Source organism: Carcharhinus amblyrhynchos, chromosome 10 (assembly GCF_965287045.1).
Source record: "Carcharhinus amblyrhynchos chromosome 10, sCarAmb.v2.hapA, whole genome shotgun sequence".
Classification (NCBI taxonomy): Eukaryota; Metazoa; Chordata; class Chondrichthyes; order Carcharhiniformes; family Carcharhinidae; genus Carcharhinus; species Carcharhinus amblyrhynchos.
Window position 1 is genome coordinate 58,069,015 of NC_137333.1, and position 23,661 is coordinate 58,092,675.

Genomic DNA, 23,661 nt, shown 5'->3' on the forward strand with positions numbered 1-23,661 from the left:
TATCCAGCCCTCCACAGTTTTAATTCACCCTACATCAAAAGCCGACCAGATGCACCACTGGTCACAACAACCCATTCTGGAATAAGAACACCGCGCATGAGTATTGCGGTGCATTGTAGGAATTGCAGTTTATTATTGGGTGATGCTCGCAGAAACAATCGGCAGTAAAACCACAAGATCCAGAAGCTGCTGCGCTACCAGCTTCCACCACGGGTTTGTCACGAAGTTGGGTTGATACAAGGTGAGTGCAGTGTACTGTGCACAATACAGCCTTTGGTCCAGCAGCGATTGCTTGCATTTCAGATGCGTCTCATCTTTTAGCGAAGAGCGTTTTTCTGGAGGGAGGAGGTTGCGGGGGAGTGGAACAGTAATTCAGAATGCATTATAAAAATGCAATTTCCCGCTGCGGGGCCACATTCTGGACCTAGTGCGTTTTTTTAGGATAGGATTTTTTAAAAAATCTGTTTTAGTTTTCAAATCCTTAAGGGAAGGAATACAAAAAGAATGTTTCTGCGCACCATTGAGTTCTTAGCGCACCACGGGGTTATGGACAATATTAAAGTTTTGTATTTATTTACCTGGCTGATGATTTAGCTGTTGAGAAACAGAAACCACATAGTAAACTTTGGAAATTTGATTGATGTTTGGCGTCAGCATATTGGAACCGCTTTTTTAAACGGCCATCATTGGTTGAAGCGTTTACTAGGCTTATGAAGTTAAAATAAAATGTTTTTTTTAATACTTAAATTGGACCTCCCCAGACCTCTCCTTGTTAGCATTATTTGTGAGGAAAAAGTAGTAAAATGAAGTGGACACTGTCCCAGTATTTTCATTTCAAATGTGCTTTCTCACACATGGTCATTGTCATAGATACATGTGTACTTTCTAACATGATAATTTTCATAAATACATGATTTGAATTTATTTTTTCACTCATGGTATGTGGGTGTTGCTGGCAAGACCAGCATTTATCATTGTTAATTGCTCTTAAGATATTGAGTAGTGGCTTTGTGCTGTGCAGTCTGTGCTTGGTGGATTAGGGTAGGAAGTGCAAGGATTTTGATTTCATGAGGGGACAGCAATAGATTTCTAACTCAGGATAGTTTGTGATTTGAAGGGAAATTTGTAGGTCATAGCATTCCCATGCGTGTGCTGTCCTTGTGGGTGGTGTGGTAGTGGGATTTGCAGACGCTGTTGAAGCTTTGGTAAGTTGTTGTCATGCCTCTTGAAGGTGTACAGAGTGCAGCCCATATCAGTGGTGTGCCAGTGACTGGAGAGACTAGAAACCTCCAGGTTCACAGCCTTATCTCTGATGCCACATCTATTGCCAGCAGGTATTTTGATGTCCCATGCAGAGGACCAGGTGTCATCTTTTATTGTGAAGTAATTGGTGTGCACTTGATAACTACACAAACTTGATGGGTTGGCAATCTTTACCCAGTGGCATGAAAGCTATAATGATTGGATAGGGTCAAATCCCACTGCAGCCTTCACCAACCTCACAGCTGTTGATGTGCACGTGTGCTTCAGTCATCTGCCATTGGAACTTGAAAATATGTGTACTAAATCGGCCAGACCACCATAGCAAGTTTACCTTGTGCAAATTTTAGCTGGGATGGTCTTGATGGAAAGACAAGCTGTGAGCAACATCTCAACCACTCATCTTGGTTGTGAGGACCAGTGCTGGGGGAATATGCTACTTCGGAGATCGCTTGATCCTATTGTGCCAATAGTTCAAGGATTGAATGTTTCATATGATAAGGTGCTAATCAAACAGGCTACCTTGTCCTGGATAGTGTGTGAAGCTACTTGTGTGGAAGTGAGACTCATTAAGACAATTAGAGAATATTCCATCACATGCCTGATTTGTATTTTATAGATGATGGACAGACTTTCCTCTGACTTTCTGTCGTACCTGTGGCTGGTCCAGTTACATTTCTAGTCATTGATTGCCAGAATGTTGATGGTGGGGAGTTGTTTTATGCATTCTTGTTGGTGATGCAATAATTAGATTCTATTTTGTTGTTGATGGTCATTGCCAGGCACTTGCGTGGCACATATTATCTGCCAGTTATGCCTGGGTGTTGTCAAGGTCTTGCTACATGTGGGCACAAATTGCTTCAGTGTCTGAGAAATTGTGAATGGACCTAAATGCATGTAATCACCAATGCACGTCTCTCTTATAAGAACATAAGAACATAAGAAATAGGAGCAGGAGTAGGCCATCTAGCCCTTCGAGCCTGCCCCGCCATTCAATAAGATCATGGCTGATCTGTTGTGGCTCAGTTCCACTTTCCCGCCCTCTCCCCATAACCCTTAATCCCCTCTCTTATCAAGAACCCATCAACCCGCTTCTTAAAAATATTTAGCGAGGCAGCCTCCACCACTTCAACGGGCAGAGAATTCCAGAGATTCACCACCCTTTGAGTGAAGAAGTTCCTCCTCAACTCCGTTCTAAACCGCCTCCCCTTTATCTTGAGGCTGTGCCCCCTAGTCCTACTGTCTTTTTTGAGCGGGAAGAGTCTCTCCACCTCTATCCTATCCATCCCATTCACCATCTTATACGTCTCAATGAGATCTCCCCTCATTCTTCTAAACTCTAACGAGTACAAGCCTAGTTTATTCAGCCTCTCCTCATAGCTCAATCCCCTCAACTCCGGTATCAGCCTAGTAAACCTCCTCTGCACTCCCTCCAGGGCCAAAATATCCTTGCGCAGGTGCGGCGCCCAAAACTGCACACAGTACTCCAGCTGCGGCCTCACCAATGCCCTATACAGCTGCAGCAAGACCTCCCTACTTTTATATTCAATCCCCCTCGCTATGAAGGCCAGCATCCCATTCGCCTTCCTGACCACCTGCTGCACCTGCAAGCTGGGTTTTTGCGACTCGTGCACAAGGACCCCGAGGTCCCTCTGTACCGTCGCCTGCTGCAGTTTTTCGCCCCGTAAGTAATAGTCCTTCCTACCATTCTTCCTACCAAAGTGGACCACCTCACACTTGCCAACATTAAATTCCATTTGCCATTTCCTGGCCCATTCGCCCAGCCTATCTAGATCCTTCTGCAGACTCTCCACACCCTCCGCACAATTTGCCTTTCCCCCAATCTTGGTGTCATCAGCAAATTTCGACACCCTGCACTCGGTTCCCTCCTCCATCTATATAAATGGTAAATAGCTGAGGCCCCAGCACCGACCCCTGGGGCACCCCACTAGTCACCAACCGCCAATCCGAATAGCACCCATTGACCCCCACTCTCTGCCTCCTATTTGACAACCAATCCTCTATCCACGCTAACACCCTACCCCCAACTCCATGTCCCCTGACCTTCTGCAATAACCTCTTGTGAGGTACTTTGTCAAACGCCTTCTGAAAATCCAGAAAGACCACATCCACCGGCTCTCCTCTATCCACTGCCCTAGACACATCCTCATAGAACTCCAGTAAATTTGTCAGACACGACTTCCCTTTAATGAAACCGTGTTGCGTCCGCCCTATCAAGCAATTCCCTTCAAGATGCCTCGCAATTTCCTCCTTAATGACGGATTCTAACATTTTACCTACCACAGACGTTAAACTAACCGGCCTATAATTCCCCGCCTTTTGCCTGGCACCCTTCTTAAACAACGGCGTAACATTAGCCGTTTTCCAATCTTCCGGCACTTCCCCGGAATCCAGCGACGTCTGGAAAATAACCACCAAGGCATCCACTATAACCTCCGCCATTTCTTTCAGAACCCTCGGATGCATTCCATCTGGTCCTGGGGACTTGTCCACAATCAGCCCCTCCAGTCTGTCGAGCACCACCTCTCTAGTAACAGTAATGTCATTAAGACCCTCCAGTCCTACCACCTTTCCATCGCTAACACCCGGCAAATTATTCACGTCCTCCTCCGTGAAGACAGAAACAAAAAAGTTATTCAAGACCTTAGCCATATCCCCATCCCCTACCACTAGCTCCCCTTTCTCATCCTCTAAAGGACCAATGTTCACCCTAGCCAGCCTCTTCCTTCTTTTCTGACCATGTCTCTCTCTGACCAAGCAAGCAAATAATTGATGCGTGCAGAAACGGAACAGCGATAATTATGGGGGATTTTAATCTGCATATTGATTGGATGACCCAAGTCGGACGCGGTGGGCTTGAGGAAGAGTTCTTGGAATGCTGTCGGCATTGTTTCCTTGAACAGTATGTGACAGAACCTACGAGGGAGTGAGCTATCTTAGATCTGGTGTTGTGTAATGAGGCAGGTAGAATTAGGGATCTTTTTGTGAGGGATCCTCTTGGGACGAGCAATCGTAGTATGATTGAATTTCTGATGCAGATGGAGGATGAGAAAGTAGGGTCCTGAACCTGTGTCCTCTGTTTGAACAGAGGGGAGTATGATAGGATGAGAGCGGAATTGGCGACTGTAGGTTGGGGGTGCAGATTGGTTGGTATGACAGCTGAGGAACAGTGGAGGGTTTTTAAGGAGATCTTTTTCGGTATTCAGCAGAAATATATTCCGATGGTAAAGAAGGACAGTAGGAGAAGGGATAACCAGCCATGGTTATCGAAGGAAATAAAGGAGAGTATTAAATTAAAAGCTGATGCGTTCAGAGTGGCGAAAAATAGTGGGCGATTAGAAGATTGGGAAAGATTTAAAAATCAAAGAATGACTAAGAAGGTGATAAAGAAAGGAAAGATAGAGTATGAAGCTAAACTAGCACTAAATATAAAAAATGACAGTAAAAGTCTTTACAAATATACATAAAGAAGAAGAGGCTGGTTAGAGTGAATGTTGGACCCTTGGAGGATGAGAGGGGGGATTTAGTGGTGGGCGATGAGGAAATGGCTGAGGCTTTACTTAAGTTTTTTGCCTCAGTCTTCACGGAGGAGGACACAAATAGTTTGCTGGATATTAAAGATAGAAGGATGGTAGGAGATGAGAGCCTAAATGCAATTACTATCACTAGAGAGGTAGTGCTTGATAGGCTAATGGAACTGAAGGTGGACAAGTCCCCAGGACCGGATGGAATGCATCCCAGGGTTCTGAAAGAAATGGCAGAGGTGATAGTGGATGTAATAATTTATCAAAATTCGCTGGACTCCGGGGAAGTGCCAGAAGATTGGAAAACGGCTAATGTTACACCGCTGTTTAAAAAAGGTAGCAGACAAAAGGCAGGGAATTATAGGCCGGTTAGTTTAACAGCTGTAGTTGGAAAAATGCTAGAATTTGTTATCAAAGAAGAAATAGCGAGGCATCTAGAAAAGAATGGTTTGATCGAGCAGACGCAGCACAGATTTGTTAAGGGGAAGTCGTGTTTGACGAATTTATTGGATTTCTATGAGGATGTGACTAGTGTGGTAGAGGGGAACCAGTGGATGTGGTGTTTTTAGATTTCCAAAAGGCATTTGATAAGGTGCCTCACAGAAGGTTGTTACAGAAGGTTAGGGTGCACGGTGTTGGGGGTAAGGTGTTAGCGTGGATAGAGGATTGGCTGTCTAATAGTAAGCAAAGAGTTGGTATCAATGGGTGCTATTCTGGTTGGCAGTTGGTGACTAGTGGAGTGCCGCAGGGATCGGTGCTGGGGCCTCAACTGTTTACCATTTATATAGATGATCTGGAGGAGGGGGCTGAGTGTAGGGTGACGAAATTTGCTGATGACACGAAGATGATTGGAAAAGCAAATTGCGTGGAGGGTGTGGGAAGTCTGCAGAGAGACCTGGATAGGCTGAGCGAGTGGGCGAGGACCTGGCAGAGGGAGTATAATGTTAGCAAGTGTGAGGTTATCCACTTTGGCAGAAATAATAGTAGGAGGGATTGTTATTTAAAAGGCGAAAAGCTGCAGCATGCTACGGTGCAGAGGGACCTGGGGGTTCTTGTGCATGAGTTGCAAAAACCCAGTCTGCAGGTGCAGCAGGTGATCAAGAAGGCGAATGGAATGTTGGCCTTTATAGCGAGGGGGATAGAGTATAAAAGTAGGGAGGTCTTGCTGCAACTGTACAGGGTACTGGTGAGGCTGCAGCAGGAGTACTGTGTGCAGTTTTGGTCGCCGCACTTGCGGAAGGATATATTGGCCTTGGAGGGAGTGCAGAGGAGGTTCACTAGGCTGATACCGGAGATGAGGGGGTTGGCCTATGAAGAGAGACTAAGTAGACTGGGTCTGTACTCATTGGAGTTTAGAAGGATGAGGGGGGGATCTTATAGAGACGTATAAGATAATGAAGGGGATGGATAGGGTAGAGGTAGAGAGATTCTTCCCGCTTAGAAAGGATAACAGGACTAGAGGGCACAGCCTCAAGATAAGGGGGGGGTGCAGTTTAGATCAGAGTTGAGGAGAAACTTCTTCATTCAAAGGGTGGTGAAACTCTGGAATTCTCTGCCCGTTGAAGTGGTGGAGGCTACCTCGCTAAATATATTTAAGTTACGGGTAGATAGGTTTCTGATAGACAGGGGAATTAAGGGTTATGGGGAGAAAGCGGGAAAGTGGAACTGATTCACTTCAGATCAGCCATGATCTTATTGAATGGCGGGGCAGGCTCGAAGGGCTAGATGGCCTACTCCTGCTCCTATTTCTTATGTTCATGTCATGGAAAGATTATCAATGAAATAACTGAAGATGGTTGGGCAGCATGACGGTTGGTGTGAGGAAATTTTACTGTGATATTTGGATGTTGAGATGATTTGACCTTCAGAAACAACAATCATCTTCTTTCGTGTGGCTCCAGTCAGTTAAGAGCTTTCCCCCTGATTTCCATTGATTTCAATATTACTGAGGCTCCTTTACACCATACTTGGTCATATGCTGCCTTGATGTCGAGGGTGGGCAGTCACACTCACCTCACCTCTGGAATGTATCTCTTTTGTCCACTTTTGGACCAAGACTGTAGTGAGGTCTGGAACTGAGTAATCTTCGCTTTTTATGGACTGGACAAACATGGTTATTTTTCCAGATTGTCAAGTAGGTGCACATGTTGTAGCTGTACTGGAATATCTTGGCAAGGAGCTTAGCTAAAGACTGGATTTATGATGGTAGGGACCTCAGGAGACTGAGGTGGACACCCACTCGATACTTCTGACTGAAATAGTTGTGAATGTTTTTAGACTTTTATTTTGCCACCATAATTGAGAATTACAATGTATCTGTAGCTGTCTCTTCCCATAAGTTAATTATCATCCAGTTTAGAACTGTATGCAGTTAGATTGCAGACCTTTGAGATCGGTTAGTTATGGGATTGTTTAATGCTTTATAGCATATTTGTGATCCTGTGTTATAGGTTCACTAGGTTGACATCTCTTTTTTAGGTGTGCCTGGTGTTGCTTCAGGCCTTTAATCTTCTTTTGAACTAATGTTGATCCACTGGTTTGATGGTAATGGATAGGTTGGATCATGAAGCTATAATGGTGTTGAATACAATGCTGCTGCTGATAGCCTTATTGTCCCATGGATTCTCAGTTTTGAGCCTCTAGATTTGTTCAGAATGTATCCTATTTTGCATGTTGGTAGTGTAGCACAACACAGTGTGGGACGTGTTTATTGTGAAGAGTCTTTGTCTCCACAAGGACTCTGATAGTTGCTGTTACCACAACTATCAAGGACAGGCAGATTTGTGAGATAGAGGTTACGTTCCTGTGGTTCTCTTACCATCTGCCACAGGCAGCATATGCATGGGGACATGATCAGCTGCACGTTCCTCTCCAATTCACATAGCACTGACTTGGAACTATATCACCATTCCTTCTGTCACTGGGTCAAAATCCTGGAACTTCCTCCCTAGCAGCATTGTGGGTGCACCTACACCATAGTGGCTACTGTGGTTCACCACCTTCAGAAGGGCAATTAAAGATGGGCAATGAAAGTGTTGGCCTAGCCAATGATGCCCTTAGCCCTGTGAAAGAAAACATAAGGCTTAGCAGAGTCTGTCCTTCAGGACTCATCAGCGCAGTCAGTCATGATGCAATCAAACCATTCTTGATGATGGGCATTGAACCTTGATTGCGACAATAACTGTCAGGACACATCTCAGCTATGCACTGAATCTGTTTAATTTTAGGAACAATAATTGCTTTCACCTCCTCAGCAAATGCTGTTGTACAAACATGTAACTTGTGGTATATGGGAGAAAATTGTGATTGAATAAGGATTTGTGCCATGTAAGTTATATTGAACTGTTGCAGTTTCACCAGCTGTGGATTTCAACCTGAAGAGAAACTTGAATATCGGGATTTTATAAATTCGATGTAGAATTTTCTTATCAAGACATCAAGCGAATTTGATTTACTTCTCATGTGATATGGTTACTTTGTGACATATGTCCAGTTTTATCTTTGATTTATTTAACCTGATTTTAAACACTTACTATCCATGTTCTAGTGGAAATAGATGACTCAGTTCAATATCCAAAATGAATCTGAACTGCGCTCTTGAAATCCTCAGTATCCTTTCGACAGTATGGAACCCAAAACCTTATGTTGTATTCTTAACTGAGATCATATTAAGGATTTATATAAACTTAATAATTGGGACAACTTTGCAGAACACCTTCCTGTAGTCTGCAGGAAAGATGCCACCTGTCACTTGTCATTTTAATTCTCTTCTTGCTCCAACTCTGACCTTTCTTTCCATGGCCTGCTGTATGCTAGTGTTGCAATGAACTAACAACCTCTTGACTTCCTTCCTGAAATTCTACAGCTTTCTGGATAATACTGAATTCAACAACTTTAGATCATAACTTCTGCCTCCATCTTGCTCAATATACATCTTTTTAGCAGGGGGGGGGTAGGAGTTGCTAGCTTTGTTTCTTTTTTCTTATCCTTTCAGGCAATCTTTTTTCGATACTCTTTACCGCCCTCTTGACTTTTGCATCATGAAATCTCTTGTTCATTAATCCCTCCTGTCATTTGCCCTGTCACCAACCGTCTACTTTGTTCTTCCTGCCCCTCCCCCTTCTGGTTTCAAGTCTGCTGAAAAGTCATCCAACTGAAATGTTAATTCTGTTTTTCAAAAATGCTGCCTAACCTGCTGAATATTTCCAGCCTTTTTGTTTCAGATTTCCAGCAATAGCAATATTTTGCTTTTGGGCATTAACTTATTTTTGTCATTCACTTTTTTTTACACTCTATCTTTCTTCTGATGAAATAAAACTGAGATGTTGCGGGAGCTGATGCAGTGGCAGAAAGCACAAGCAATGGCATGGGGGATGGGTTGTGATGGCCTGGGCGATAGTATGGAGGGGATAGGCACATTGCATTGAAGGTGGTGCTGTGAGGTAGGTCTGTGTTCAGATGGCATGGGAGGTGATTTTGGGGGTGGAGAGCAAAATGGGAAGACCATGTGGAGAGGGGGGAATGCATTGGAGGATTAGGGGTCAATATGAGATAGGAAAAGCTTAAGTAGAAGGAGTGGATTGAAAACAATGGTACTTGTGTAGCATGAGGAATAGTATGGGAAGAGTGGAATGGCATGGGATGGGGAGATAAAACATTATTGTTCCAATGAAGATATTTTGTAAGATGCATTAATACATGTTTTGGTTTAATTTGCAAATGTTGACACCACTCCATTTAGGCCTATATTAAAATCATCAACATACACGATGAACGAAATTGACCTCCAATGCCCACTCCTAACCATTTTGGAAAACTACTCTTAACCCTTACTGTATGAATTATTTCTTCTATCCAATTTTAAACGTTGCTTATTATCCGCTGCTTCATATTTTTCAGTAGCTTCAAGGTGGTACCTTGTTAAAGGTTTTCCTAAAATTCAGATGTATTACACTTGCTGCATTCACCCGACTTATCTAAAATTCCTTGACGTTTGCCAAACATGCTAATCCTTTTTGAAATCTATGCTCATTACTTTTGATGACACTAATTTTATCTAGAAAGGTGGCAATATTATTCTTAAAGAAGGTAAACTAACAGATATGTAATTACACAGATTAGCTCTAGTTAAACATGGAAACTACATTGTCTATCCTCCAGCACATCACACTCAATATAACTCCGAAATATTTCTAATGATTCTGCAACTTCCTATCTTGTCTCTCTCAGGATCTTAGCATTTATCCTATTGGACATGGTATTTTGTCTATCTTTAACTCAACTAATATCTTTTATCCATCATAAAGCCATATTAACACTACAGAATTTATCTCCTCTTCAATATTCTTTTATAAAAGATGCTGTGAGATAAATACCTCTACCATTTTATGATCACCTACAAATTGGTAATCTTTACCTGGGTGAAATTCTGACCCTTATCTCATTGTCTTTTTTGTAAATTATGATTTGTTATATTCCTCAGGTTCATGTCAAGTTTTTATTTGTTTATCCAGGTCTTCATAAACTTGAATAGTTTTTTAGTTATCTCTTAAAAGCATCCCACTGTCCCAGCCAATTTCTTTTTCCATCTTGCATCTTAGCTGACTTCAAATTTTATAACATCTGCTCCAATTCAATCTAGTCTGTGTACTGATTTTTTTTTTGCCTTTTCTAACTATACTGCAAACCTTTGTTTTGTGGTCATTATCCCCAAGGTGCCTATCCACACTTATCTCATCTGCCTGGTCTAGTGATAACTCAAAACCAAATTTAACATACAGCTTGAAGGAGTCCTGTACACCTTCCTGGAGTTCCATTCCTTTTTCTTCATTCATCCTCTTCTCAATCAACAAGTGAATAATTAAAACCTCCCAGAACACTAATTTTAATTTAAAAATATTTTTTAGACAGAACTCTGCCGATTTCCTCTTCCATTACCGTCTCACAATTTAGAAATTTGTAACATTATCTTTGCAGATACAACAAACTTAAAAAAAATTGGCTCACCAGCTGTATTGACACTCTGTACCCCTTCCTTTTTACATCAACCCTCTCTGCCAATATTGCCACTCTGCTTCCTTTCTCATCTTTTCTAGTCTTTAAATAAATTAAAATACAGTGGGGGGTGGGCCAGGAATCTCAAGCTAAGGCTATGTAGTGGGCTTTCGCTGGGAGCAATGGCCTCCATGCATTTCTGGCCACTGAATTTCCAGCATCATCAGTTCTGTGCAAAAATCAGAGCTGAATAAATTGTTATTGTTCACTTGCATCATATTAGATTCTCCTGGCCCTACGCTCAGCCAGGACTGTTTCACTCCAGGGTTGACAACAGTTCCCCAATAATGGGGAGCTGGCAGCCTGACTGTTGGAGTGAAGGAGGGACGTGAAGGCCACCAGGAGGTCAGGGGTAAGGGAAGATGCACCCTGGGCATTGCCATCTTGGCAGTGCTAGCCTGGTCCCCAGGGGCACTTTTAGTACTGTCCACTGGGAATTGGGTAGTGCCAAGGAGATAGGGCCAGAGGAGGCCCACTGCCACTCTGCACTCAGGCTTGGTGACAGAGGGATGGAGGCCAGCGATTTGGGGCTGGACGTCTGGTTGGGGGGAGCGGTGGGGGGGCAGTTGGGGGGAGGGGCGGGGGTGTAGGAATAGGCAGAACCAGTGATGCGGTGTTGTTGGGTAGTGATCGGGGGCTGTCGGTGGTCCGCTCAGTGCTATGATATCAGCGTCTCCAGTGGGAATAAGCCCCGCCCACAGATTTTTATCATGATTCTCACAAATGCTCTTGGTGATGTACTAAGTGTGGGAGATTCATTTTGAAAATCCCACTGCAAAAAAACAGTGGGATGTACTCCAGTTTTTACACAAACTTGGCGTTTAGAATTTTTTGAGAATCCCTTCCAATATCTTTAGTTTTCATTTCATGTCAGGTTTCTATTAATGCTACTAAAGCAAGATCGGTTTCCTTGGTTTACTTTTCCTACTTATGTTGCAATGCCTACATTTTGACATACTTTACATGTACTTTTTATGAATTTTTGACTAAACTACCTCTACCTCAATTTTTTCCAGCCATCTTGTAAGTAGTTAATTTGATTTTTCTTTATCTTCACCATATACCTCCTTGCTAAGTTATTTTCTGCATCGATATTACCATTTATCTCCCTTTTGTATTAGCTGATCTTGGCTCATTTATTCTCAAGAACCGTCTCTCAGATTAAATACTTCGTCATTTCCCAATTTCACCAGTACATTAGCAGCCCGCATGTTCGGATAGTTTTGCAGAATAATTTTGAACTGCCTTTAAAACTGATGTCAGTTCTCAACGAAGCGAATCCCTTTTCCTGACATGTTTAATCGTGCATTGATTCTCCCTCATCTTATAAAATTGCATTGTACAACATCGGAACAGGTAACTTGGCCCAACAGATTTGTGCTGGTATGCAATCTCCAAAGGCGCTTCTCCCACCTTGTATCATCCTCCTATCTACCCGATCTTCCTGATCTTTACAACTTAATTCTGATACAATGTTAATTGAAAAGCTTTTATCCTTTAGCTCAACTAAGATTTACATTAAAAAAACTCATTTAATACTTTAATTTTGTCTATGCTATTCCTCAAATTGATGTTTTCATTTTTTTTTAAGATGTTTATAGCAAAAGTAACATGGAATTCCATGCTCTGAACTGAAGGAAAAAAACAAAGGAATGAAAACTAGATAATGTAGAAAAATATTTTACCTTTTTTTGCAGTCTGTTCCTGAAAGTAGGGAATAGAAATCTTCTGAACCATTTGTTAATTATTTTAGTGAACCACCAGGCCAGGTGCTGAAGACTCTCTGCTACTGCTTTTCTACATCCAGTTATGGCATTCTGTACCTCAGTTTCAGATCAGCCTTGAAGCTGACAATCGGCCATGTAACAGAATGCAATAGCGTTGGGATGTTTGAGGTGTCAGTGTCACTAACGTGTTATCACAGCAGCACTGGATGCATGCAGAAATCAGATATGTCTGCTTTCCACAGAAGCAAAATTAATCATGGGGGAAAAAAAGGTTAGATTGCTGATACGATAGTCATATTTTAAGGTTACGAAGAAAAGGGAGTAACCTGTGGACTGAATGCACTTTTCTTAAACCCTCCCCTTTCAGATATAATTCTTTAGTTGGATTGTTCCTTAAAATAGGAAATGCTAGTGTTTATATTGCATGCTCAATATTTATTGAATATTCATCTGTTTTGAACAAGACATTTACAAACCCCACAGAAGTTTTTTGGTGGGTGACATTTTCAAGGTGTTTCCAATTTTATAACAAGTAGGAACATTGGATTTAATGGGAAAGATCTAATTTTGATGTCAAGTGTTACCCAACATTTAGGCATAAACTAGCAAGTCCAGACTCGTAGCCAGGAATCAAAAGTGTTAATGGGTGAGATTTTATGGCCTTGCTCATCCTGAAACAATAAAGTCCTGTCCGAGATCAATGGACCTGACCAATAGTCCACTCCTCCCCTGCTGTGATTCTCCGTGGTGAGCGGGCTGATAAAATTCCAGCTTATGCCTCAATTCTCCTCAACATTTCATCAAACTGGTGCTATAAAATTTCTGATTATTAGGTTGGTAGAAGGTAGTGGGCATTGATGTTTTCTTTCAGCAGTTACTGTGTGGGTGGCACAGTGGTTAGCCCAGCTGCCTCACAGCGCCAGGGACCTGGGTTCAATTTCAGCCCCGGTACACTGTCTGTGTGGAGTTTGCACGTTCTCTACGTGTCTGTGTGGGTTTCCTCCCACACTCCAAAGATGTGCAGATTAAGTTGATTGGCCATGCTAAATTGACCCTAGTGTCAGGGGGATTAATAGGATAAATATGTGGGGTTACAGGAATAGGACCTGGGTGGGATTGTGATCGGTGCAGACTCAATGGGCTGAATGGCCTCCTTCTATACTGTAGGAATTCTGTGCTCCTATATGCCCTATGCTATAACTTCCTCTTTTTTAAAACCGCTTGAGTTTCTATATTTGGCAAATCATCAGAAATCTAAATGGGATGACACAGTGGTTAGCACTGCTGCCTCACAGTGCCAGGGACCAGGGTTCATTTTGGCCTTGGGTGACTCTGTGGAGTTTGCATGTTCTAACCGTGTCAGTTCTAACAGTGACTCAATTTCACAAAGTGATGGTACTATGAACATATGAATTAGGAGGAGTAGGTCATTGGTTCCTTGAGCCTGTGCTGCCATTCAATAAGATCATGGCTGACACTAAAAATGATACTATCTCTTTGGCTAGCTTCAAGGGGAGCAGCACTGGTTGAATTTATGCTTTAGCTAACACTTTATCACATCCTCAGGATATTCCAAAATGCTTCACAGCTACTTAAGTACTTTCAGTCACTGTTGTTAGGCAAATATGACAGCCAATTTGTATACAAGGTCCCACATTCAACAACTTAGTCCAACTAATCTGATTTTTGCTGGAGTAAGTAATATGATCACAAAACTGTTCTATCATCATACGCTTGCCCAGGAAGAGGGGAAGGCTAAAAAGAGGTGCAACCTGTTCCTTTCAAAATAGTGAATGTAGAGGTGCAGTAGGAGTACTTCAGTTTAGTGCAATGCTTTTGATCTTTTCATTTAACGCTATTTTCATAAAATCTTTTTTCTGTCTTCCTTTTTATATAAAACAGATTGTAGAGAATTAAGATCCGGTGCAGTGGCAAGTCAATATGTCTGACCCTATAACATTAAATGTAGGAGGAAAGCTATACACCAGTTCTCTAGCAACTTTAACACGTTATCCAGACTCGATGCTGGGTGTAATGTTCAGTGGGAAAATGCCCTCGACTAGTGATCAGCATGGTAATTTTTTCATCGATAGAGATGGCAAAATATTTCGATATATTCTAAATTTTCTGCGGACATCAAACCTGGATCTCCCAGATGATTTTCAAGAAGTGCGGCTTTTGAAGAGAGAAGCTGATTTTTACCAGATCCAGCCTTTGATAGAAGCTTTGCAGGAAAGAGAGTCTGAAAATGCCAAAGCAGAGAGGAATGCAATGCTCAACATTACTCTTGATCAGAGACTTCAAACTGTTTACTTCACAGTTAAACCAGCCCCACAAATGTACAACCTAACATCATGCAGCACAGAAGTTTTTGATGCAAATATATTTTGCACATCAGCTGAATTCTTGAAGCATTTGAGCTCCAAGTTTTCTTACTTTGTCAATGGTAAACTTTTACCAATTGGTTACGAGAAAAAGGATCCACACCATTTGACACTACAGTGGGTTGGACATGTGGCAGTGTTGCCTGAAGATGAATATACAAGGCAGAATTTAAAAAGACTGTGGATTGTGCCTTCAAATGAGCAAATTAATAATTTTCAGTTGTTTGTAGAGGAAGTGTTAAAAACAGCAATGAGTGATGGATTCCATGTGGATTCATTACAGCCAGATTCCTCTGACTTCATGAATTACAAGGTACTACGCTTAGTCAGATATAAATAAATCAATTAAAGTATTAATTACTGGTTATTACTGTGTAATAGCAAAAGCCTTAAGCTTTTTCCCTAAACGGTATGGCACTTTAGATTCAGAATTGCTGCATTTACCCACACTGTCTTTATTGCTTTAAACAGTGAAAATTTAACAATGTAATTAACGTATGATTGTTTATTTAATCATAATACTGGCAAATTCTGCCACTTGTTCAAACTGACTTTCACAATTACTGTACTATGTAAATACTGTTTTGCATTGGATTTTTAATGTACACCATTTCTGAGAAATGTATAGTTTTGAAAGATAACTTCTAATGAAACCCAGGTTTAATGTATCATTGTAGGAAAATTATCTTAGTACAATATTCAACATTTTATGTTGTGTACTGTACAAAACAGTTAACATGCGCAAGCTAAACCTTCAATCAGATCATCTTAATAATAAATTGTTTTCTCAAGTCTTAGTGATGAAACAAACAACAAAATCTAAAACATGGTTCTTCAATTCCATTAAATTTAATGTTGGGAATTAAAATCTTATTAGGGATATAGTTAATTTATAACACCAGATTTGAATTTACAAAATTTTTTCACAGGGAAAGGGCCTCAGTGGATTAAAGCTACAAATTTGCATCACTAATTCATAATATAGGTTTTCTGTAATCAGATGTTGTGCTATTTGATTCTTTATTTCAATATTTAACTTCATGGCATTTAATTTTAAAACAAATGTCACCAAATATTATATTGTCATTATGTTGTGTATTATAGTTCTGCTGAAGATTTGCAAAAGTGCTGCGGCTGAAGTAATTTTCATGATTTGTGTTAAGTATACTTCCAAGTAACATCTATCATATATATTAATAAAGACTGTATTAACTAATGGTGGCAGTGAAAGAAACAGGACAACTTATCAAGATCTCCATTAACAGTGGCTCTGAAATTGCATTTGTTTCAAATAATTTACAAACATAAGGAAAATGTGTATGTCACGGACTTTGCTTTTCAAACTACTGATTTTTTTTCTCGTCAAAATTTGTGTAGGAAGGATGCCTTGTGAATGACCACATGGAAGTGGGGCAGTTAGCACAGACATAAAATTAACAGTTGTGACTTACTGAGAATTTTGAAGGGAGAAGGTCCTTCTACTTTAGCAAACCTTGTAATGTAAATTGGTATCACTGAGGAGGCAGTAACAGGGAAATTAACTTTTAAGTAAAGAGAATCAATTAAGCTAATTCTGATCATAAATACTTTTATTAACAATGCAGGATGTGTGTGTGTGTATATACACTCTGATATTATCTTATGAAAATATAACACTTCAGACATCACAGAAAAGGCTGTGAAGAGATGGACAAACAATGGAACTATGATGTGAGAAATTCTACTGCACTTAAAAACACTCAGATGAGTTAAATGATCTATTGGCTTGAATAGGACGTCAAGCCAAAAGGACTAGAGCCAACCACAGTGGAAGAGGAAGTACCAACAATTCCCAGAGTGATTATCATTCTTTATACTTGAGTTGCTATTAATATACAGAGGTATTGACCATGAGTGTGATACTGAGCATTGCTGGAAATTTGCTAACTGCATTGGGTTTAGTAAAAATGAAACCTTATGAACTGGACATTAAGGATTGTTATTGAAGTAGGGTTGCATGGTTGAACAAGATCAAGGACCACACACAACATTCATTCAGACTGTAATGTACGATGTTGGCCACAACAATCTTGGATGCTGAAAGTAAAATGGAAGTGAGACAGGAGGGGCTCAAATGTGGAGATTTTGAGATTGATGGGAATGGACTAAGGTAGTGACACCTTAGCAAACTAAATAAAGATGGAGAGACAATTTTTAAAGGGGATGGACTGAAGTTGGGTTTTTGAAGAGGGATGTGATAGTAATTTTGAAAGGAAGAAGGATGGTTCCACAATGAAATAGAGAAAATGGGCAACCAAGTTGGTCTAGAAAGATGGTTGAGGTGAGAAGGGGATTTTGGAAGCTGTTGGAAAGATCATGGGGTGGGGATTGGTGGGGAGAAACTTCAAATGCCTCTGATATGAAAATGAAGTCTGGGAAAGGGGCAGTAAAAGCCAAAGACCAAGAGGGAGTTTGAAGATTTTAAGAATTTCTTTCATGGAATGTGGTACCGTTGGCTTGGCCTATATTTTTATTGCCCACCACTGGTTGCCCTTGAGGTAGTGGTGGTGAGCTGCCTTTGAACTGCTGTAGTCGAGGTACTGTTAGGGAGGTTAAATAAAGTTTTAATAAGGAAGTTGAGGGAGCATTTTTCTGCAACGCAGGTGTGATAAATAGGGTTTTTGAGAATCAATGACATGATTAGCAGGCAGACAAGGAAGTGACAAAAGAAAGCAAAGGTGAAGAAGTCACATTTGCTGTGATGCTATGAATAAGGCATATTGTGGGTTGTGCTCCTGTTTTTTTTCTCCATTTATTAGCTATAGCTTTCTGTTTTCTCCAGCAAGGAAATTGTTAATGGGCAGAATACACTACCTGGCTTTAGTAATATGACCAAAGTGTCTCTGTCATGGCACTGGCCCAGCTGCTACAATTTTCCTGTGGAAGAAATTTTGGCTTGGGCAATGCCAAAGCATTGGCACTTTTGATCCAACTTAGTGACCCATATCACTGGAATTTTTTTGTGAAATCTTGGTATTTGATTTAAAAATCCATCAGTTTTATCTCGAGTTGCTGAGACCAGTCTTATCTTGACAAATGACTGATGAAAGCAGTCTTTTGTGGGCAATCAGCAGTATAACAACCTAAACTTACAAGACAGTAATCAATAGTAACCTACTCGGATGTTAAAAGGCACAAGCTTGTACACACATTTTGTATCATTTGGATTGTTCTGTCATGGTAAGAATGGTTCAGGTGGCACCACATTAGTTATGTAATCTAGACTTAGTGGCAGTACTATTTTTGTTGTCTTTCTATGCAAGTGCTCCACTTCCCCCAAGTTTCTATTTAATAAACTCTGTTATCTGTGAGGTGCACAAAATTTAGATTTGCTGCTTTGGGAACACACGTTTCAGTTGCAAATGAACAAATGGTTATTATGGACTCAGAAGTTACTCCATTGAGACAAACAGTCTGATGAAGCTCTGATATTTACTACAGGATGTGAAGTTCACATGGGTGAACCCACACATACATACTGCAGCCATAGATTGGGTACAAGAAAGTTACAAAGTGAATTCCTCTCTAGATGCCAACCCAGTTTAATGTAAATTTTAATACGCCATTTGACATACACTTGGATTCTACAGGAAAGTGGTTTTAGTGATTATTTCTAAAATATTGATTTCATTTGTCATCCTAAGACTTATTTATCTACAAACTGTCTGGCAGCAGATCCATGGAGAGAAGGGCAGTTAGAAAGGCAACCAAGATTGTTTGTTTTATTTAATTGGCCTCAATTACAAAGGGGTTTTTAACTCATTGGCCTCGTGGAAAATCAGAGAATCTCTACAGTGCAGAAGGAGACCATTCGGCCTGTTGAACCTGCACCACCCACTCAGACCCTATGCTCGTAATCTGATATATTTACCTGGTTAATCCCAGCACTGGGGTTAATTTTGCAATGCCAATCAATCTAACCTGCACATCTTTGGACTGGGAGGAAACACACACAGACACGGAGAATGTGCAAACTCCACACAGTCAGTGACAGAATTGAATCCAAGTCCCTGGTGTTGTGAGGCAGCAGTGCTAACCACTATGCCACCGTGCATCGTGGTTAGCACTGTCTTTAGTTTTTTACTTATATGCCTATATTGTTTTGTGCCCCCATCTCTATGATTGAACTTATTTTTATAGACAAAGGACTTTCTAATCTGACTTTAGAAAAACTTATACTCCACAATGAAAATACATTTTTTTCATATGCTACCTTTCTTGAGGAAGAATTTGTGCTTTACTTCATAATACACTAATGTTTCCTCACTACTATTAGAATTGGAGACATTGACCCAGATTTTGTGGTCAGTGGCAAAGCACACCACTGACCTCAAAGTAGGCTGTCCAGAAAGAGCCAGAGATGTCTTGGTGTGGTTTTCCTTTCCTGATGACGGTTTCTATCTGACAGCAAGACTTTTAAAAAGTGGCATTTTATCATAATGGAGAAAATTTACATTCCGCAAATATAAAATTGACTTCCCAGGACTACTGACAGTATTTAGCAATAATTATGAATTTAGCATTGTTTTAAAAACATTTGCTCCTTGTTCAACAAGGTGTAATTTTGCCCAGGGTCTTTATGGTGAGAGGATCAGCATATTATACCAATGGATTTGCTTTGGTTGCAGTCAGTAGAGGGTGAAGTAGGGGAGAGGTGAATGAATGGCATAAACCTCTGGAGAAGCAAACAATCACTTTACACATGAATTCCAGATGTTGCTGTCCATGTCAGTTATGGCTGAAAACACTGAACTTCCTTGTCATTATCATTGAAAATCTGGACCATTGATTTCGTTGTGGAAAGAGATAAAATTGAAACTTGTAAATTAGCAGTTTTGGGTGGAGAAGAGGAGCCAATTAAGAATTCTTTGACGACCTGACATTTTAAGAAAAACAATGGAATTTAATATGTTTATTTGCTAAATTATTGTACACAGGAAGCTGAACCAAATATATATATTTTTTCATTCACGGAATGTATACTAGCAAGATCAGCATTTATTGTCCATCCTTAATTGTCCTCAAGTGGTGGTAAGCCTTTTTGAAGCACTGAAATCTTTGAGTGACTGCTGTCCACGTGATACGGACGCACCGACACTATTGTTAAATAAGGAATTTCCAGACGTTGATCTGGCGACAATGAATGGATAATGATGTATTTGCATGTCAGGATGGTGTGTGACTTGGAAGGAAACTTGCAGATGGTGTTTTTCCCATGCACCTACCATCCTCGTCCTTCTATGGATTGGATTTGCAGTTTGGAAGATGCTGTTGAAGACAAGTTGATTGTACATACTGCAGCCATCATTTGCCAGTGGTACAGACAATGTTTAGGGGTCAATGGGGTGCTGTTTTGTCCTGGATGGGATCAAGCTTCCTTAGTTTGGTGGAGCAGTAGTCATCAAGGCAAATGGAAAGTATTTCATTACTCTTGACTTGTGCCTTGTAGTTGTTAGGCTTTGGGGAGTCAAAGTGAGTTATTTGCTGTACAGTATTTGTGACTGGTCTGGTTAACTTTCTGGTTGATTGTATCGCAGAAAAAAGGCATGCTGTCAAAGCTTTTCATGTTGCGTTCATCAGGACCGCCATAAGAATTTCAAATGATCACAATTATACAGCATGAGAAAAGGGTGCTGACTGCTTGTCAAGTCAACTCATCAAGGTGTTGTCACGGATGTGCTCACTGTTTAATTATCTGAATGGAACACTTTGCAATTGTCAGTAAACATCATAATTTGACACACAATGGAGGAAGGCCATTGATGAAGGAAAATAGCTGAATCTGGGACACTGCCTTGAGGAACTCCTGCAGTGATATCCCGACCTCCAATGGTCACAACCATCTTCTGTACTGGATATGCCACAACAGAGTTTGCTCCTGATATTTTTGCAATGATTTGACACTAGCATGTACATATAAAATAAAATTTTATCCTGTTAGAAGAAAAGTTGTGTTCTGTTTTCAAGGCCATTGTAATGCACCCTCACCCTCATTAAATCTGCTCGTGTTGCTGTAAAGCATTAACTCTTGCACGGTTTTTATAGCAGCCATGCACAGGAATCAGCATGGAGTTACTTGATCAGTGAGTGAACTTTTATCAAAGTTATACAATATTAGAAACAAAATCAACCTTGTAAAATTGTAAGTTTAAGAATTTTTTGGCAAAAAAACAAACGGTGCTAGGTATTCAAATAATATTAACTTCACTATTACAAATGTGCCAGTTTTATACATTGCATAATAAAGTACCCAGTATACAGGATCTGTGAATTATGAATTCTTTGTATGCTTGATATGGAAAATGTCCACCGTAGTTTCATGGCATTGTCTCAAGTCGAAATCACAATAACCAATTGAAAATCGACCCTGGAAGTATAAATGAAAGTGATCTGAGACACATCATCTGTGCTGTTTTAATAAAAGGAGAAAACTTACCTCTTTTCAGTAATTAAACTTTAAAAAAAGTTAAATAAAACTTATTTAGTGGCATTCATACCTTGGTCATTTTGTTGAATTTTTGATGAGCATAGCTCTAGTTCGTGTACAGAATAATGAAAACCGCCTCTCTTTATGTAACTTTAAATATGAATTTTAACCTGAACAATTTATATTCCTAAGTTTGTTGTGAGATTGCTTATTTTTTATTTTCATAAACATTTCTCTGTTGCTATTTCCTGCTTTTTGCTTCTCACTTATTGCTGCCATCCCACCTTAGGTTTTATCAATTATTCTTTCCCTGTTTCTGATGTCCATTAGAATCGTCATGTTTTAGAATGTTTGATTATTTTTCCCTACAGAAAAGATTCAGAGAAATAATTTTAATGTTAATACTATAAAATTATCAAACATTTCTGATATAAATGGTGGCTGTTAGTAATTTGTAGCTTCTCTCAGTAATTGGAAAACATGTGAAACCCAATTCATTAGTAAATCTTTGTTCCCTGTGAACACAGGTTTTGGAAACAAATGGTGGATTACAGAAGGAATCTTGTTTAAGTAATTTAATCCACTGTTGGTGCAAAAAACTGGGAAATGCTTTACTTGAACAGTACAAGGTATTTTATGTAATTGAGTTTTGTTATTGCAACCTCCAATAAAGCAATGTATCAATACATATTAAGGCTCATCTCAAATGCCTGTTCAGTCCATCTTCAGAGAACAAGTAGCACACAGGTGCAAGACACAAGTTCACATAAGAGATAAATATTATAGTTGTACTATTGTAAGGTACAGCGAGTCAACTCCGAAAGCAAAACTTCTCTTGGATAACTTAGCAATGACTAATGCTAGAGCAAACAAGAAGCCAACACAGCAGACTCAAATTGCAATAACTGTATTAACGACCTTGGACACTGAATTACATTGATTTGAAAGGCCATTCAAATAGATAACTTCATGCAAGTTAGCAAAACCAAATCAGTAAACTATGAAAAGTCAAATGTCAACAAAAACCATATACTTTATTGGTGTAATTGGGACTGAGGTTAAAAATTTGAAAAGGGCATTCTAGTTTGAAATTTTAAAATTGGAGGCTAAGAATACAGGAAACAGGAGCAACGGTGAGATGAGAAGCGAGAAATGCAAATGAGACAATCGAAAGGGAAAATTGGTGTTTGCATAAAGCAAATGAAAGGAGAAAGAATTTTGATACTCCTGAACTGAGAGAAACAAAACAGCTGGTTCAGTAAATGGGATCAATTATCCACCATTTCTCTAAATTTTAACCCCTCTCCCTGAGAGGAAAATAGGTAGCTTTTATATTGGAGTGAAAATGTGGCTCATCTCAGGCTCATGTGAATATCTGATCCAACTTCCAACAGCTGCAAGGGAGAGGCATGAAGTTGCTGTGTGCCTAAAAATGAGGGGTTCAGATTTCCCATGATTTAGTTTTCACAAAATTGTTATTTATCCAGTACCGGATATTGAACAGACGAGAAGTCCAGAGAGGTGGAGGTGAGGTAGAGCTGGCTGTACTTTTGAATATCAGCACAGGGAAGCATGCAGATGATAAATAAGATTGCCAAGGGTGGATCCTTGAAGGATACCAGAGATAAAAGTGCAAGTCTGTGAAATGAAGCCATTTCAGATGTGTTTTCTGAAACGGAGGAGAGAGATTTGGAACATGAAGTCCCAAGGATGCAAGTTGTTTTGTTTAATGTGCAGAATAAAATGCAAGAATATCTAAAGAGTTCTGGAAGCGTCATCTTAATGACTTTGTATAAAAATAGAAAGTGGTTAGAAGAAGTTACTTCACTAAACAACATGCTGAAGCAGAATCATTTGTGTCTAGCAGACTCAATAACCAATATATTTGATATATCATTTATTCACAAGAGCTCAATAACATCTTTCTTATTTACAGTATTTAAACTGTATTTATGTATCAAATACAAAAATTGTTCACTTGGATTCATTTTTAGCAGTGGTCTTAAAAATCAAATCTCCCTCTTTAACTGAAACAAACCTGTGTTTTTTTAAAGTAATCGAGTCCTCTTCCAATCTTGATCATCCACCCATTGTTAAATCTGTTACAGATAAATATTTTACTCAGATTCAATAAAAAATGCATTTTTTCCAGCAACATAGACTTTCTAATTTCTCAAAAATTGGCAATTTCTTGCATTCATAATGCAACACAGAGCAAAAATGTT

General features: G+C 40.0%; 2 protein-coding genes across 8 annotated transcripts in view; one reads left to right on the forward strand and one right to left on the reverse strand.

Moving 5' to 3' along the window:
* The first annotated feature begins 219 nt into the window (after positions 1–219).
* Positions 220–16,007, forward strand: LOC145348957 (BTB/POZ domain-containing protein KCTD21-like). The gene is made up of 2 exons (XM_080197099.1): positions 220–241; positions 14,489–16,007. The coding sequence occupies exon 2, from the start codon at positions 14,528–14,530 to the stop codon at positions 15,308–15,310; it is 783 nt and encodes a 260-aa protein (XP_080053225.1). The 5' UTR covers positions 220–241; positions 14,489–14,527; the 3' UTR covers positions 15,311–16,007.
* Positions 14,759–23,661, reverse strand: part of mitd1 (MIT, microtubule interacting and transport, domain containing 1) — a 39,667-nt gene continuing 30,764 nt past the window's right edge. For 3 of the 7 annotated variants that reach the window (XM_080197102.1, XM_080197105.1, XM_080197107.1), the window contains 2 exons: positions 23,475–23,535; positions 17,879–21,376 (listed from right to left, as the gene is read on the reverse strand). In XM_080197102.1, coding sequence (XP_080053228.1) covers positions 21,281–21,376; positions 23,475–23,535 — 157 coding nt within the window. In that variant the 3' untranslated portion in view covers positions 17,879–21,280. The other 4 variants (XM_080197103.1, XM_080197101.1, XM_080197100.1 and 1 more) reach the window with 4 other exon arrangements.

Excerpts from the sequence above, each read along its gene's own strand:
- LOC145348957 (XM_080197099.1), top strand. The coding sequence starts at position 14,528 with ATGTCTGACCCTATAACATTAAATGTAGGAGGAAAGCTATACACCAGT.